The 18,178-nt window shown below is 44.3% G+C and overlaps 1 protein-coding gene across 1 annotated transcript in view; it reads left to right on the top strand.

Moving 5' to 3' along the window:
• Positions 1–18,178, top strand: part of LOC134538670 (sal-like protein 3) — a 370,814-nt gene that overhangs the window by 329,282 nt on the left and 23,354 nt on the right. The window contains exon 2 of the mRNA XM_063380089.1: positions 6,745–9,681. Coding sequence (XP_063236159.1) covers positions 6,745–9,681 — 2,937 coding nt within the window. The remainder of the gene's footprint in view (positions 1–6,744; positions 9,682–18,178) is intronic.

The raw sequence follows: 18,178 nt of genomic DNA, 5'->3' as shown, positions 1-18,178 counted from the left end.
CAAATGTTTTTTTTTTGTTTCAAATTTTCCTCGAAAAAAAAATCTTGTATCTGCCTCTGCGCTGGATTCACATATTGGTTTTGTCGCCGGCAGTGTGTGTTTTTTATTCTGCACTGTCGGCTTGGAATGGATGCAGTATATAGAAGAGTTTTATTTTTCTTAGCTCGAACACACATGCGGGGGTAAAAAGATTAACAATGTTGAGACGCTCTCTGTTTTGCGCGCGCATGTGTATAAACGAAAATGGGGAGAGACGAGCACTAACACTCCCTCCCTCCCCCCCTCACCCCTCACAAAGCCACTTCTGGAACAGAAGGAGCGACTTCCTGAAATATGTTGAAACTCGAAGAAGAGTTTTGAGAGCCGGGTGTGTGTGTGTGTTGCTTGGGGGAGGGAGAAAGTGGGAAGGAGATTGTTCCAGTACTTTACCGCGTTGTGGCTTTGTCCTCAAAGTGCCATCCATTATCCCGGCGCTAAGAATAGCTATGCGCAGTAATTTACTGCTTTCCTTTTCTCCTCCCCCGCCACCCTTCTTCTCTTTCTCTTAGTTGCGTCCGATTGTTTTTTTGAGGGAAACGACGCTGATTTCTGTCGTGGGGGGGAAGGAAAGCCGCTAACTGGAGACTAGATCTATTTCCGGACGCGCGACGTAGCGGCGCTAGTGTCGGTGCAGCGAGTGACATCTGTCGGCGGGCGGGCGAACCACGTCGAGAATGCTCCTTCCCTTTTCGCTTGCGCGTCGCTTACGTTCGCCGCCTCTTCTGTTCCCATAGAGTGAATATGGAGGTAGAGGCGTGCGTTGAGCTACGCAGCAGAGAAAGTTTTGTTCCCCACTTTTCAGCGCATACGAACACTTGACCAATCAGCATCAAGGAAGGATACACGCCGGAGGAACAAAAAATATATACATCTTTTACATGTAAACATAACTACAGCGACACAACTCAACCTGTAGGCTACATTAAAACTACTTTAAAACACACTATTTCAATTCACAACATTAATCTTCCTTGTACCCTTTACCATTTTATAGATTTATCTCGATGAATACGTCAGCCATTTGCGTTTTTTTTTCGGGGCGCGATTCTGATTGGTTGATTTCGTTTAAATCCAACAAATTTCGGAACTAATCTTACACACAAAATGTTATGTTTTTCACTTCCTGACTTATAAAAGCAGTTCTCTTCGCTTTGGTTTATTACAAAAAAAAATTCATCTCAGATTACCAATTTTTTTTTCCCAGTGACTCCATGATATGCAGTTTATGTAAAAACCAGTTATGTTGGCTGTATTTGTTTAAGCCATATGTGGGCAAATGAAGCAGGCTAGGCTATCATCATCTTCCCATGAAGTTTCAACGTTAGTAAAATTTGAATTTACCAATACATGGATCGCATTATCATAAAAAAAAGTCACAGGAGATAGAAGAATAAAGACAAAACACTGTCGCAAGCTTAAAATAAAAACTTATCTTTTTGTAACATTAGGATAAACCAGTTATTTTTTTATACTGTGGTCGTAGCTCATTTTTCCCGTCGCAAAAAAAAAAACACTCGTTTCGTTCTTTTCGTTTCGCTACATCAGTCTGCGTAACGTTCTGGTAGGTAATTTTTTTCCCTCTTTATTTCGTAATCGCTATTTCTACAAGGACAAAAATAAATTTGTAGAGAAATTTCAGATGGCCGTTAAAAAATAACAGTTTCGCAGGGGAATTTTCTTTACCCTTTCTCCCCCCCCCTCCCCTCATTTTACCCATCACGGGAACAGAATTTCAGGGTTTTAAACAGCAGTTTCCATTCCCGCGAATAAAAAAAAAATAACGGCGACGCCGCTTGCGTCGGGGAAATATTCGCGCGCAATAAAGGAAAGGCTGTCGCTTCGTAAATGAGACATCGCAGCGATATATTTTTAACCGCAGGAATGAAAACAAATGATGGGTTGGGAAAAAAAATATAAAGAACGCGAGAAAAAGGGGGGGGGGGGCTGCAGTACAAACAAAACGACACACACGCAAAAAATATATATATATAAAGCGTGTGTGTGCGTACGTCTGCTTGGACGAAAAAAGGGGGGGGGGGGGGTGGGATTGCCGGGGCTTCGTACCCAGGGCGCGTGTGTGTTGGGTTACATTTCCAGCCCTGGAAAAATAATAATGAAGTTTGTTTGCGGGAAGACACCTCCAGGCGAGCGAAAAAAAAAAAAAAAAGTACATTAACGTGGTTGGTTGTCAAACTCGCGTCCATACACACATACACACACACACGCGCGCGCGCGCGAGGTTTTCGATAAAAAGGAACTTTGTAAAACACCGTATCACCCCTCCTCCCCCCCCCTACAACCTTAAACGAAGGTCTCTTCGACATCACGTTGATGAACGTTTGACAAAAGCTTCGCCGACTGTTTAAAAAACCGTTTATCCATACATTTGTTTGTTCTCTGCCTCCGTCCCCACGTCACACTTCACACTTCACACACTCTTTCTCTCTGTGCACGCGAATTACAAACAACCACGATGTACATTCCCCTGTGTCTTTTTTTTTTTTTTTCATCTCTACCCGCGTTGCGTTCCGAAATACTGTCCTCTTTGATGGTGCAAGGGGAAAAAAAAAAAAAAAAAAAGACCGTCGCGGGAGGAATCAAATGTTATTTCTTCCTTCTGCCGTGATGAGGCTGACGAGCCATTAACCTATGATATCCACGACGTCGGGCGGGGCCTTTGAAGGGAGAAGGGGAGAACAAAAAAAATATATATTTAAAAAAAAAACAGAAGAACAACGCAGTCCGAAGACGTCGACCGCGCCAACAGTTTTGACAGCCAAGCGTTCCTGTGTGTACGCGGCCGATAGACAAAACTGCTGGGTTTACGTTGGGCCGCCCGCCGTCAAAGACTTCGTCGGCGAGAGAGACTGCGCACGCCGGTGTTGTTTCGCGTGCTGACCGCCGCGAGCGCTGCGCGCGTCTGTTGGGAGGGTTGCGTTTATGAGACACCTGGGGCCACGGACCAATGATGATAGAGACCCCCCTTTTCCTTGACTCCTGCCTTCGGCCGCAGGCCGTAAGATTTTGTCAACAGAAATGTTCTAAATCAGATGCCGTAAACACACGCGCTTTTGTTCAAACCGTTAAGGGGGTGAAATCCTGAAAATTTTTTTTACATTTGTCATTTTCTATTTTTGCCTGTGATTTGATCTGATTCGACAGTAAGCCTATAACATATACGTTTTATTAATTTTTTTTTATCACTCGAATAAGTAGATATTGTTGATGTATTCTGACAACATTAAATTACAATTTATTTTTCGATTACAGCATGAATTGAGATTATGAAATCGTGTGTTAACAATTTTTAATTAACAGCTTGTACGTAGCCTTCGTAAATAAATAAATAAATAAATATTATATCTTATTAAAACTACGAAAATCTCAGGTAAAGAAAATAAAATATTTATTAATTTTCTAATGATATTCTAAAAATAACAAGTTATACATCAAAGGCTACGAACCATAACCATTTGCTAATTTGTTCATTTACATGAAAATAACTGTATCACTACAAAATAGTGTTACCATTTATGCTTCGTGTTGCCCTGGTAACTCCAATATTTAGTTATTTTCAAACAGTTGTTTGAATAGCTTTCCAGGTATTAGCTGTGCATGTTAAGCACGGTAAAAAAAAAAAAAACCAAAAGTAATATAAAAAAGTTAACTTTACTGTATCTTTAAAACCAAATAAATAAAATGTTATACAATAACTTCATACTTGTAAGCACACATATATTTTAACTAAACACACTCTTTCATTATCTAACATTTATTTCAAAATAACTTTACCATCGTCAGTGCAAGCACTTACATATGTTTTTACTAGTCTATATTTCTATATAATTAATGTACAGCGGAACTGTAAGTTTTTTTTGCAGTAAATCAACTAAAAAATTGCCAGACTAGTTATTTAAATTATATTTCACTGTTATGAAATTACATAATTCATGCAGAATGAACAACATTAGACCATATAAATTTGTTCGTTACTGAGGTTAGATGTTACTGCACGTACTGCACGTGTTGATGACAACGAAACCACAGTAAACTCGTGGAATAACATCATGTCAGTGTTAAGAAGACTGCAAGTATCCGCTCTACCACTCTGGTTCTGGGGTAGAGCGCCTGCCTTGTGACTTGTAGGACCAGGGTTCGCGCCCCGGCTCCTCCAAGGCGGATTGCCCAGACAAAATGGTGGCATTTTCTCTGGTAGGAATACAATCCCTTGTAACAAGTCAGGCTACCAAAGAAACGGTGGGTGGAACAGAAAAAAAACCTTCCAGGTGGCTTCCAAATGGGGTGCCCGTTTCTTTTCTTGGGCTCCCCATGCGGTGGCCATTCCGGGGGTTTCTCCGGGGGAACGGAGTTTTGCAAAAATATTTTTTTGTAATTTTGTAGCGTTATATATTATCGGTATATATTTTATTGAAGTATTATTGACGGTTAAATTCTAGCCAGAAACCTTTGTTTTGTAGCATTTTAGCAGTTTTTGATGAAAAAATATTTATAGGCACATGAATTTTATTCCTAAAAATATTATTTCTGTAAAACCACATATTTTTCAATCAGGAATATCGTCTTTAACACACGCTTTATGTGTGTGTGTGTGTGTGTGTGTGTACCAGTATAAATCCAAATGTAAATAATATATTCTATTTATTTCAAAATGAGCAAAGCCTTTGATACTTTCCAACATAATCTTATGATTAAAAAATTGTCAATTTTAGGCCTCGCCAAGCTATGCGTGGTATATATATGTTTTAATTATCTTACAAATAGACGCTTTGCAGTCAAATTTGCAAATGCAATTTCGTGGTATTAGGTGTTCCGCAAAGTAGTAGTTTATCTCAACTACTCTTTAATATTTAATAAATGATATTCCAACTGTTATCAGAATTTATCAAGAAAAGATGCTGATAAAAAATAATATAATTGGGAAATATGTTTGTGAACTATTCAGCAAGATATTTCAGCGGTCCGGATCTGATTTTTAAGTTAACAAACGTATTGTATAACCTTTAGTCAAAAAAAACTGATATAATTAATCAGAATTATCACATAGTAAGTAAACGTGGTGTCCTCTTTTAAGATCTTCGAGTTATATTGGATGCCAAGCTTATTTTCACCAACATGTATTAGCAACACATGAAGATCTTAAGGTCTTATTAAATTTAAAACTTTCTCTGCATCAAAACATTTTAATTAGAAAAGAATTGAAAGTATGCAGAAAAAGTTCTTAAATTAATATTTAAAAATTTCAGGCATTTAAATTATTTTTAATGTGCTACATTCCTATATAACGTATTTGCATGTTCTATTTATTTGACGTTCGATCAGTGATGCACTTTTTATTATAAACATTTTATTACCATTTTTGTTGGTTCAGACATAATGACTCGGTTTGGATTAATAATTCCAACTTGCAATTACCGAATTAGTGACACTTCTAAAACCATTAGTAACTATAAAATGTGTAAAAAATTATAACTCCTTTTGAATAATCTACAAATATTCATTGGTAAAACTTTTGTAATCTACATATTTATTTTGTATACACCATTTTAGTTTCGGTTTAAGATTTTTGTGAAAACAAAAGCAACCAATTGGTTAACTGAACTTTATCAATCTTTATCTATATGTGTGTTGTGTACTTTCATGTTTTGTCGCATTGATGTGTATCAGTGTTTTTGTTATTATTTTATGTCATAATTCGTTTAAATGCTGTAAGGCACAAAAACTGAATTTCAATTAGATCTGACAGTTTTAATGAAGCAGGATAATATGCTACGCATAGTAATATTTGTATTTTCTAATATAAAAAAATACTTAAATTTTCAGCAGAGTTTATTTTTGAAAGACTGCAAGCCTGTGCAAAGTCCATCAACATTCGAAATGTACGAGCCTATGTCTCCCCTAGAGCGCCTGTGCTGCTTGCCCTGTGCCAACAAACTACACTACACAAGAATATTTCCCTCGCATTTCAGCATCTTAAAACACATTTTGTAGACTTTAAATAATTTATTATAGACATTAAAAACGTTTACATCTGAGTTTTTGTGTTCAGTCACAGAAAACATTATATAAGAAAATCCTTGAATTTTTTTCGTTTCATTTGCACTCATTAAATAATTATGTACAATTGCTTCAATTATTCCAGTGTGCAAAAATGTAAATTCTATGAAGCTAGTTACATTACGAGTAAGGCCATTTTCCTCATTCCGTAGAAAGTATAAGAAATTTTGGCAGAATGGAATACTAGGTACCACATGTATTTTTTATAATCGTAATAAGAATACAGTGCTACCTATATAACATTTTTGGAAACATTTCTGTCTTCTCGTCCGCGATCTGGATGTGATATGTTATTGCAACTATCACCGTATGAAGCGCAATCTGTAGGTACGCTTTAAAGTTAACCTGAGAAACAGCTAGAGGGTTGACAGCGCTACCTACCGGGTATTCTATACACTACTTCGAGGACAATGCTGCTGTACTCATTCCATTGAGGGTGTAAGAAAATATGGCAGAATTCCGTCTCGTCCTTTGAGCGTATGGAAGATTTTCGTTGTGGTACTTTTCAGCCTTTTTTTTTCGAAGAGGCCAGGCGGAATACTGTCATTATGGTAGTTTTATAATATGGTAGTCTTCCGCGCCCCCTTTGTCGGGCTGCGCTGATGCGGCACGACCGCGTGTTGTTCGCAGGCGAGAGCTCCGCCTCCGGGTCGGAGGACGACGGCGGCGGCGGCGGCGGGGCGGACGACGAGCTGACCTGTCGCCAGTGCCGCCTCCAGTTCCTGAGCGCCGCCGACTGCGAGGAGCATGTCCAGGCGGGCTGCCGCGCCGACCCCGACATGGCGGTCGACGGCGACGAGGACGACTACGGCGACAAGCGGCTGCGCCGGCGCCAGGACGCCGAGAACAACAACAACGACGGCGGCGGCGAGGCGGAGGAGCACGCGGCGGCGGCGGCGGCGGCGGCGGCGGCGGCGGCTCTCGGGTTCCCCTTCCCCGGCCACGTGACCCTCGAGGCGCTGCAGAACACCAAGGTGGCGGTGGCGCAGTTCGCGGCGACGGCCATGGCCAACAACGCGGACAACGCGGTGGCGCTGCAGGAGCTGGCCGTGCTGCAGTCGACCCTGTTCACGCTGCAGCACCAGCAGGTGATGCAGCTGTCGCTGATCCAGCAGCTGCAGAGGCAGCTGCAGATCACCCGCTCCAAGGAGGGCAGCCCCGTGTCGCCCGAGCCGGCGTCCCCGCCGCCCGCGCCCACGCCGCCCCCGGCCACGCCGCCAGAGCCGCCCGCCGCCTCGCAGGCCGTGCCCGCCACGCAGCAGCCGCCCCCGCCGCCGCCGCCGGCGACGCTCGTGGTGCCGAGGCCGCCGTCCCCGCTGCCGCCCCCGCCCCCGCCGCCCCCCTTCTCCATGTGCGCCATATCGTCGTCGCTGGCGGCGTCCATCATCACCAACTCGGACCCGCCGCCGTCGCCCGACGAGCCCAACACGCTCGAGATGCTGCAGCGGCGCGCGCAGGAGGTGCTGGACAACGCCAGCCAGGGCCTGCTCGCCAACAACCTGGCCGACGAGCTGGCCTTCCGCAAGGGCGGCAAGGGCGGCTCGCTGTCGCCGTACGACGGCAAGGGCGGCCGCAACGAGCCCTTCTTCAAGCACCGCTGCCGCTACTGCGGCAAGGTGTTCGGCAGCGACTCGGCGCTGCAGATACACATCCGCTCGCACACGGGTGAGCGCCCCTTCAAGTGCAACGTGTGCGGCAGCCGGTTCACGACCAAGGGCAACCTCAAGGTCCACTTCCAGCGCCACACCGCCAAGTTCCCCCACGTGAAGATGAACCCCAACCCGGTCCCCGAGCACCTCGACAAGTACCACCCGCCCCTCCTGGCCCAGATGCAGCAGCAGGGGGGCGGCGGGGGCCCAACCTCGCCGGGCATGTCCCCGCACCACCCGCCGCCCCCGCCGCCGCCGCACCACCCCTTCCACCCGAGCGGCTTCCCCCTGTTCCGCCCGCCGCCGCCCGACCTCCTGCCCCACCAGATGCACCCGCCCCCCTCCCACCGCCCCCTGGAGCCGCACCAACTGCCGCCTCACGCGCTGTTCGGGCACCGCGGCGAGCAGGACGTGCCCGAGAACCTCAGCAAGCCGCAGGCGGCGGCCGAGTCGCCACCTCCGCCACCGCCGCCGCCCGTCAAGCACGAGCCTCCGGACGAGGGGTCGCCCCCGCCCCCGCCACCGCCGGCGCCGGCGGCGGAGCGGCTGTCGCCCAAGCTGGAGCCGGAGATGGAGCTCGAGCAGGAGGACGCGGACGCGGCGCGGTACCTGTACGACGACTGCAGCCTGGACAGCAAGTACAGCAGCGAGGACAGCCTGGGGGCGCAGGAGCAGCCGGAGAACCTGTCCGGCAGGCAGGAGCCGGCGGCGGGCCAGAGGCTGCCTCCCTCGCTGCCCTTCCCGCACGCCGCGTCGCCCCCGGGCAGCAGCTCCTCGGGCAGTGGGCTCGCGGGGGACCCGGCGCGCGACCCCGCCGTCTACGCCAGCCTGCTGCCGCGGCCCGGCAGCAACGACAACTCCTGGGAGAGCCTCATCGAGGTCACCAAGACCAGCGAGACGTCCAAGCTGCAGCAGCTGGTGGACAACATCGAGCACAAGCTGACGGACCCCAACCAGTGCGTGATCTGCCACCGGGTGCTGTCGTGCAAGAGCGCGCTGCAGATGCACTACCGCACGCACACGGGCGAGCGGCCCTTCAAGTGCAAGATCTGCGGCCGCGCCTTCACCACCAAGGGCAACCTGAAGACGCACATGGGCGTGCACCGCGCCAAGCCACCGGCCCGGGTGCTGCACCAGTGTCCCGTGTGCCACAAGAAGTTCAGCAACGCGCTGGTGCTGCAGCAGCACATACGGCTGCACACGGGCGAGCCCACGGACCTCAGCCCCGAGCAGATCCAGGCGGCGGAGATCAGGGACTACCCGCCGCCCGCGGCAGGCTTCCCGCTGTTCGCGCACGGCTTCCCCGCGCCGCCGTCGCTGGCGGCGCTCAGGCACGACGCCGACTCCAAAGACGGCTACAGGCACGACTTCCTCGACGACGACAACAGCAGCGGCAGCGGCGGCGTCAGCGTCGGCGGCGGCGGCCTGCAGAGCTCCTTCTCCACGTCGCTGGCGGCCCTGGAGAACCAGGTGCGCACCATCACCACCATGGCCTCCGGCTACCGCCGCTCCGCCGAGCGCTCGCCCACGCCCGCCGCCGGCGACAAGCCGTCCACGCCCGCCGCCGCCAGCCCCGCGCGAGGAGGGGAGTCGCCGTCCCCGCCGCCTCCCCTGCACCACCTGCAATACCAGCACCACCGCCTCCAGCACCGCAGCCCGTCGCCGTCCGAGTCGGGCTCGCTGGGGGCGCTGGACCTCACCCCGCGGTCGACCGCCGCGCCGCCCCCGCCGCCTCCGCCGCCGCCACCACCGCCGCCTCCGCCACCACCGCCACACGGGGTCTTCTCCAGCTTCGGCCTCGTGCCGCCGCCGCCGCCGGGGTCGTCTCCGCTCATGACGTCCGCGCTGTCGTCGCTCACCTCGTCCGTGCTCACCTCGACGGCGTTCAGCCCGCTCGGCCTGGCGGTCGGCCCGGCAGGTGAGACGTGCGTTCGCCGGCTCCGGAGTCCTCTTCCCGCCTCCTCCCCCCCCGGCTGCCTCCCCACCCCCCCCCCCCCCCCACTCTCCCCCTAACTCGCCCTTGGCAAGGCTGCAGTCGACGTCAGCACGTGCTTCCGCAGTGTCGCCGAACACCCTGCATCGTGGGTCGTGTCTCACCTTACATGTGTCTGGGGACTGAAAAAATATTCCTATATGGAATTTGAAGCGGCATTCTGTATGTAGGTATACCATTTGCTTTTAGCAAATAAGTAATCATTATCATACATATGAACTTTTTGCATATGTTCATATCATTCCTGAACGTCAGCATTGTTTAGTACTACAATTGAATAAAATAAAATATATATTTTATTATATATGAAAAAAAATTAAAGAGGTTTAAAAATAATGCGTTAACTATGTATGTACTAGGGCTTTTTTTTTCAACCTCCGAAACGCTATATAAAAAAACGAAATTTACGTAACATAGTAATTCTACCACCAAAAGTACAGTAGGGTCTTACTTATTTTAATACATAAAAGCCAAAACTATCGAGGCATTTGTTATATCGTAACACAAGCTTATCTATGCATGTTTCGAAGAAGTTAGCCGCCAGTGAATAGAGATAACAGGACAAGTGCCTTGATCTCCCGCTCCCTCACGACACCGCTGTAAGGCGGGTGGACTAATTGTGCGGAGTATTGTGCCTCATTATTCATATTCTTGCGATAATTCTTGACGCGGGAGCCAGTGCGCCGCGCGATTAGTCCAGCGATTAGGGAGCGGGAGATCAAGGCACTTGTCCTGTTATCTCTATTCACTGGCGGCTAACTTCTTCGAAACATGCATAGATAAGCTTGTGTTACGATATGACAAATGCCTCGATAGTTTTGGCTGCTATGTATTAAAATAAGTAAGACCCTACTGTACTTTTGGTGGTAGAATTACTATGTTACGTAAATTTCCTTTTTTTATATAGCCTTTCGGAGGTTGAAAAAAAACAGCCCTCGTATTAAGCCACAGATTTCTGAAATCTGTGGCTATAGGGTGACGTAATCAGAAAAAGGTTTGGGGAACCCTGCTTTGAGCACGAGCACACTCGAGCATAACTTTTGTTTACTGAGCTTGCATTGCAGAGCTCAAAATTCAGCGGCGAACAGGGTCCGAACGACTTGTTCGAGTGGCCAACTGTTCTAAGAACAACACTGACCGAGTCTGGTATGTGACGGCAGTCATTCCCACTTCCACAGGTTGGCGAAAGTGGGTCCGTCCTATACCTTCATCCGCCAGCCTATCAAGAACCAGCGGATAAACAAGAACAACCTTGCCACATTAGTATTTGACCAACTGTTCGAGTTGTTAAACTGTTCTGAGTCCACCCGATCGAGTAGGCTACTATTCTTACTGTTGGAAATTTCAGTAAATGTTTGGACATTTCCAGGGACGTAACTGGACAATTTTCCACGCGGCCCTCCCCTTTTCTTTCATGATGCCCCCCTTTTTTTCTTCAAACCAACAAATCCAAAACCTTTCCCGACATCTCGTATCGTCACCACATATTCATTTCACTATTTGAAATATTTTTTATTTAACTTGAATGGTAAATCGATTGATTTAATTGCAGTAATTTCACTTTTAATGCAACACATTTTGAATAGTACGTGATATAAATGTGAAATTACCGCAATTAAATCAATTACCATTTAAGTTAAATAAAATATATATATGTAACTTTCAAGTCTTTCAATTCGAATTATTCAGTTCATCTGCCCACCAACATTTTTTTGTTCTAACGCTACGCTACGCTATTCAAGTAAATGTGTATTGCAAAAATTACTATGCCAGTTTGGCGGTTCTCCCCAAATGCGCCAACCCCCCAATGCGGCGCACGTGGCGCAATACCTCGTATGCTCCCCTCTAGTCACGTCCCTGGACATTTCAACGAAGAATATAAGATTGTTATTACTGTAGACTTAACCAGTTTTTGAATGCTTATTTAATATATCAAATATTTTATTTTGGACTCATGTTTAAAGTAAGTGAACTGTGTCCGTAAATTCACGAAGATAGCCGTAAATTTACGAAGAACAATGGGTAATTTGTAACTAGCGTTCTTCGTAAATTGATAGTGAAATTGTTTTTATGTAAGTGCTGTACTTTATGCAGAGAATACATTTTACAATTCTAAACTAACTATATTAAATATCGTTATTAAAAATAATATCCCATGAAAGTTTGTGTTAGGTTACGGAAATTAGAACATTTGAATACTACAGGATGCCCGAAAAGTCTTTCCCTGATTGCACAAATTTATAACTTCGGCTAGACGTACGATAAAAATATGAAATTGGTGTCAAAATTTTAGGTTATAGCTCAAGTTTTTTTTGTTATAATTTTGCAGTAGTTTAGAAGTGTCTGAGGTGTGGTACCCAGGAAGCCGGACATGATAACCAATCAGGAGAAAGCGCAGTGTGTTCTGGTACCACGAGACAAGATCACCAATAACAGTGCAGAGAAACTTCCAGACCACATATGGAAACATTCCCCCTGATATCAAGAGCGTTAAGACTTGGTATGAGAAGTTCAAGACCACAGGATCGGTTGCTTCCGAAGTCTGGTCGACCATCAATCTCAGATGAAAGGGTGGAAGCTGTGAGACAGTTATTTCTGCGAAGTCCGAAGAAATCTGTGCGAAGGGCCTCACGTGAATTACAGATGCCAAAAAGCTCTCTCCACGATATCTTACACAAGCGTTTAATGTTTCGTGCATATAAAGTGCAAATTGTTCAGACTCTGTTGCCCAATGACAGTACACGTCGATATGAATTTGTGGTCGAAATGTTATCACGTATGGAGGACGATAATGGCTATCTCCAACGAATTGACTTTTCTGACGAGGCGACCTTTTTTGTCAGTGGAGTAGTGAATCGCAATAACGTGTGCATTTGGGGTTCACAGCCCCCTGGCGAGGTGATGGAGTGTACCAGAGGAAGTCCAAAAGTGAATGTTTGGTGCGCGCTATTGCATGACAGAATTATCGGGCCATTCTTCTTCGCTGAGGCAACCATCACATCTCCAGTGTATTTAGACATGTCACAACTTTATGCTGTTCCTCAGCTGCTTGAGTATCACCCCGCTGTCATGTTTCAACAAGACGGTGCACCACCTCATTGGGGTTTGGAGGTCGGTGCCTATCTTGATATGACCTTTCCTGGACTATGTATCAGTCGTGATGGACCAACGGTTTGGCTTCCACGCTCTCCTGACATAACCCCATTAGACTTCTTTTTATGGGGTTATGTCAATGACGAGGTCTACCGAACACATGTACCAGATATTGCAACCCTTCGAAAACGGATAACCAGAGTCAATGCATCGATCCCTCCAATGAAGTTGGCTAATGTGTGGACGGAAATTGAATATTTACTAAATTTAGATGTGCTACGTGCTACCAAAGGTGCTCATGTGGAAGTGCACTGATGTTTGAAAAAAAAAAACTTGAATAGTTTCTCAACATTTTGTCACCAGTTTCATATTTTTATCTTACTTCTATCCGATGTTATTAATTTTTGTAATCAGGGAAAGACTTTTCGGACATCCTGTATAATACCTGTACTTTGGACACTCGGGCAGGTGAGTAATAGAAAAATTGGACTATTGAAAAGTTGGTCATCGACTTTTGTGGTTTGTTGTTTTTAGTTTTCCTACAAGTCCTTGATTCACTGATGGATTAGGTATGAAAGGAGATAAAATTTACAGAATGTGTAGGAGTAGGGATGACATGCTACTCTTCCAGAATCGGTCATAAAATGGTAACATTGGAACCGCAGACAATCGTGCAGTTTATCCATCCGTAAAAAAAATCCAACAACAACATAAAGAATTCTTCTAGAGTTAAAGTAGCAAACAAATAAAATATTACATCTACTTTGACTGGTGACTGAAGCAGCAAAAATAATTGTCCGTGTTTGTAACCACGTAAAGTATTTTTTTTTTTTTAACATTTTAAATCAATGTTAATCCTCACACAATAACAAACTTTAACTTTCGCCATCAATCTACGCTTAAAAAATTGCTCAATTCAACAATAAGGTTTTCAAGGTTTGTTACAATAACTTTAAATTGATTCTTTCCCTCTAATAGAATAATTCTGGCTACTTCACTGACTTATCCAGTTATTATTGGTTTTGTATCTTTAATTGCTGTATGATCACCAAGGGTCATGCGGTGGGCAGGAGGTTGTATTATTGGTTATCTTCGGTCTTAATACATCACTATATCAGCATTTGTCTCCTAATATATTCGGAGTCCACTATTGTTTAGAAGATTTCACCACATTGAAGAATCCCGAAAAGAAAATGTGAATATTTGTGGCAGTGTTTTAAAAATTATAAGAATTTTCTATAAATTTATACAGAACTACAAACTCTTACTGTGCAAAAATTAAAAAAGGTTTAGATGAACGTTGTTTACTGTGTTTGTGACACTTGGTTTAAAATGACATTCTTTAGCTATGATTTGTTACTGTCAGAATAAGGACATATATAGTTTGGTGATTAAAAAAAGGTGATTTGTAGATATTCAGATTTAAATATGGTTCTAAGGTACTTCAAGATAACTTACATGAGCTAGCTAGAAGCGTTTCATGTGCTATTTCAATGAAAAATACAATATCATATTACATTTTTAAAAATAATTTGTTAGTGTGAGATGTTTTTCGACGGATTTAAAAGCAATGTGACTGCAGTCTTGCCAACTTATCCCTCAGTTCCTTCCATATACTCCTATCGTACACATCCTGTCACATGTAATGTAAAAGTGGAAGTTGTTTTAGTCACTTTAAAAGCATATGTATAGCCTATCATCTCGTTTATTGCCTGAACACAAACTAGTTAAAATTATCATTGTTCGTGTTTATTGTGTCGTAATTAAAAGTTAAGTGGCGGTATTCAGTAGCATGTATTTTTTCACGAAAATATGTTGAGACTTCTTGAGTGTTAAAACTCTGAAACATCGGTTTCGTGATCGGCAGAGTTTCTTTCAGGCACACGCCAACTGTCTGCACAGCCATTCAGTGCGGTAGCAAACGCTTTCGTGAGTGGCCCGGCCAAATAAGGCAATGGCTTCTCTTACAAATGGCCGCCAATCACAAGGAAGAAACCGCTGCCGCTAGCATAACTTATTGCAGTCTAATGAGCGTTTAGATGAATATTTTTTTGATATTATGGAACATATTAGATCTCGGTATACGGCATTTGGTAGGAGTAATTTTGAGAATGAAACGCAGCCATCTGTGGCAGTTGGCGCTAACCAAAGTTCACAAAGCCAAAGGGAAACTTTATAGTATTAACTGTTTAATGAATTTGAACTAATTTGACAGTATTTTAATAAAAAAAAATCCTTGACGAAAGTCGGGTCCAGACCGGGATAAGTATTTTTTTCAAGTATTTGGTTTTTACCGGAGCCGTTAAATTACACAGTTTAAAAATTCGCTCTGCAAATTGAATGATTCAATAGTCGACATATCTTCGTGATTCGCGAGAATATAGGTATTTGAAAACAAAATTTGCGTATATTTATCACGCTCGGCGTTATATTACAGTATTCTACGTTAAATTTCGTATACGAGTTTCGTATTATATGTAAATGTATTTGCAAAATAGGAACACGTGAATTTGCTCGTTACGGAGGTCAGATGTCGCACATCTCTGGCGCACCGAAAGACTCGGCTCACAATTATTTCCCCGCGAAAATTCCTGCTGCTCCCCATGAAACATAAAATATTTTTGTCTGTATATAAAAGTTTCATACTACTTTATAAAAAATATATAAAATGCATATAATCCAATCCTCATTACAATCTGTTGCTTTCAAAAAAATATTGCTTTCTTTCTGCCATTGGACTAAATTATATTTAATTTAACGTGTCTCACTCACTCACTAAACCCCCTTGCCTGTATCCCGAGCAAGTTGGACACGGTTATAAATTTCGGCGCAGCCATATTCGAATTACTTTTTAAGGTGTGGAAAATTGAACTAAATAAACGTCGATTTTTTTTCCCTTTCGATTGTAACTGTTCAGAGGTGATACGTAGGGGCGTGTGTTTTTCGCGAGAAAAAAAAAATTCTGATCGATTATTAGCCTGCAGCAATGTATGCCCGTTGGTTTGTTCCCTTTTTTTTATTTTTTTTGATTGGCGGCCGTCTGCAAGAGACGTCAGTGCTCTGTTCGGCACTGAATTGCCTTGATTGGCTCTTTCAGACAGTGAACCATGCACCTTGAAATAAGCCCAGCCAACCACGGAAACGCGGACACTTCAGAGTTTTAAAATAACGGGTGTTCTGGAGATCTTGCAAGGCTCGAACCACGGTCCTTCGCAGTCGGGGAAATTTGGCTGTCGTGGTCACGGTGTGGAAGGGCTTTCTCGGTTGGCTCCCGTTCCCCCCACACACAGAAAAAGGTTTGCTTGAATCCGACAAATATTTGTTTATATATGACGAAACAAATATTTACTTTCTGTAACAAAATATTAATTTTGTTAGCTTAACCAAACTTGGTAAGTAACAAAAATTATTTGTTACCTACACCTAACCAAATAAACAGTTGAGTTGAAAAACCATTTTGTTGGGTCAACGGAATATTTCCTACTACAAAATATTTATTTGAATTAACAAATTATGTTTATTTCGCCATATACGAACAAATATTTTGTTGAGGCAAACAATCTTTTCTCTCAGTGGCACGCCGACGCATTGCGTGGCTGGGATTGCGAGACGCAGCTGCGGGGATCTGAAAAAATTCGCGGATTCATTTCGCGGTAGGCTAGACTCCTTTTTTTTTTATTGGGGTACACGGTTCATCTGGAAGCACCCTGGGCCAATGGAAAACCTTCAGCAAAATAAGTACCTACCGATTTACGAGCATCTTGGTTAACAAGTGTCACGATTCAGTGGCCAATGAGCAGGTGTAATTTGCCCGTCTCTATAGATAGAGACCGGAAAAATTCGCGGATTCCTTTCGCGATAGGCTAGAATCCAAAAACGTTTGCCTTTTTACCGCATCAGTGATTGGGGCAACATTTTATCTGAATGACACTCGGCCAATGAAAAACCTTTAACAAAAGAAGTATCGAATCACTAGCGTCCCAGTTAACAGGTATCACGAGTCAGTAGCCAATGAGCAGCTATGTCATTTTCCCGCATGCATAGAGGATCATGGAGTCTGTTCTACAGGTCATTGAAATCGCGAATTTTTTTCGGTCTCTATCTATAGAGGATCTATGGAGTCTATCCTGAAATCGCGAATTTTTCCCGGTCTCTGGACAATGGGTTTCGATACCTGTGGGTCCGGCCATGCTGGCTTCGCGTTCTCCGTTGCTCTTTTTTTTATTGTTGGAAACCGCTCCAGGCAAATGCTGGAACGGTTATATACTTACAATAGGCCATGGCTATAGATATGGTGATTATTGGCGTGGATATTTGATTGGGGCGACTGAAATGCTGCCCCTTGGAAGGGCAGCCCTTCAGGAATTTTCTGGCAATGGTTTGTTTGTACAGCGACTGGAAGGGCAGCCCATCCAATTTTTGAAAACATGTTTCTTTAAGTTTTTAAATAATCCTGAAAACTTGCCCCTTGGAAGGGCAGCCCATCAGGATTTTTCTGACAGTAGTGTTTTTGAAAGGTTGTCTGAATTTTTGCCCCTTGGATGGGAAGCCCTAAACTAACCACTGTCAGAAAAATCCTGAAGGGCTGCCCATCCAAGGGGCAACAATTCAGCTCCATTTGATTGTTTTTGACCGTTTGAAAATGAATTCCCCCCCCCCCCCCCGCCTGCTGGTTCTTTCAAGCGAGAGAAGCTTTCATGCCTTTTGAATGGGACAGTGCAGGGTTCCCTCCGACAGGGAAAAATCTGGAAAAGGAAAAAAATTTAAACTCAAAGAATTGACAAAAAAAGACGTCTTCAAAACATGGAGAACGCAGGAAATTTGAAAAAAAAATGTTAGTTTAACAAATTGGATTAGCTATTTGTTTTAATTATGACATTAATGTTCCTATCGACATTCATCCTGGTCACAATAAATGTTGTATTTCTGTTTTCAAAGACTTCATCGAAATTGGTGGGTTTACATTACAGACTGACAGTTTTGGTGTCACAGCAATGATGGAAATGATGAAATTGAAAACTCTGAATGGGGGAAATTTTTTTATGGTAAATTAGAAGTTTTACATGTGTTAGAAACGTGTTCCGTTTTTTTTTTGTGTAATGTGTTTATGTTACCTTGCGAAATTGAACTCGGGAAAAATGGTTGGTATAAGAATATGGGAACCCTGCTAGTGAAAGACAGCTGTTGCATTACATAATTTTTGCGCATCATTTGCAATCAACCAAACCACGTCGCGTCAAGTAATTTATTTTATTCCAACCTAAAATGACACCCAAATTTAACCGCGTTTTTTTGTTGAGTCTCTTGACCAATGAGCCATGGCCTATTC

The sequence above is a fragment of the Bacillus rossius genome, chromosome 14, assembly GCF_032445375.1.
Source record: "Bacillus rossius redtenbacheri isolate Brsri chromosome 14, Brsri_v3, whole genome shotgun sequence".
NCBI lineage: Eukaryota > Metazoa > Arthropoda > Insecta > Phasmatodea > Bacillidae > Bacillus > Bacillus rossius.
Note: the sequence above shows the minus strand (reverse complement) of the source record. Positions and strands in the feature narration are given on the sequence as shown.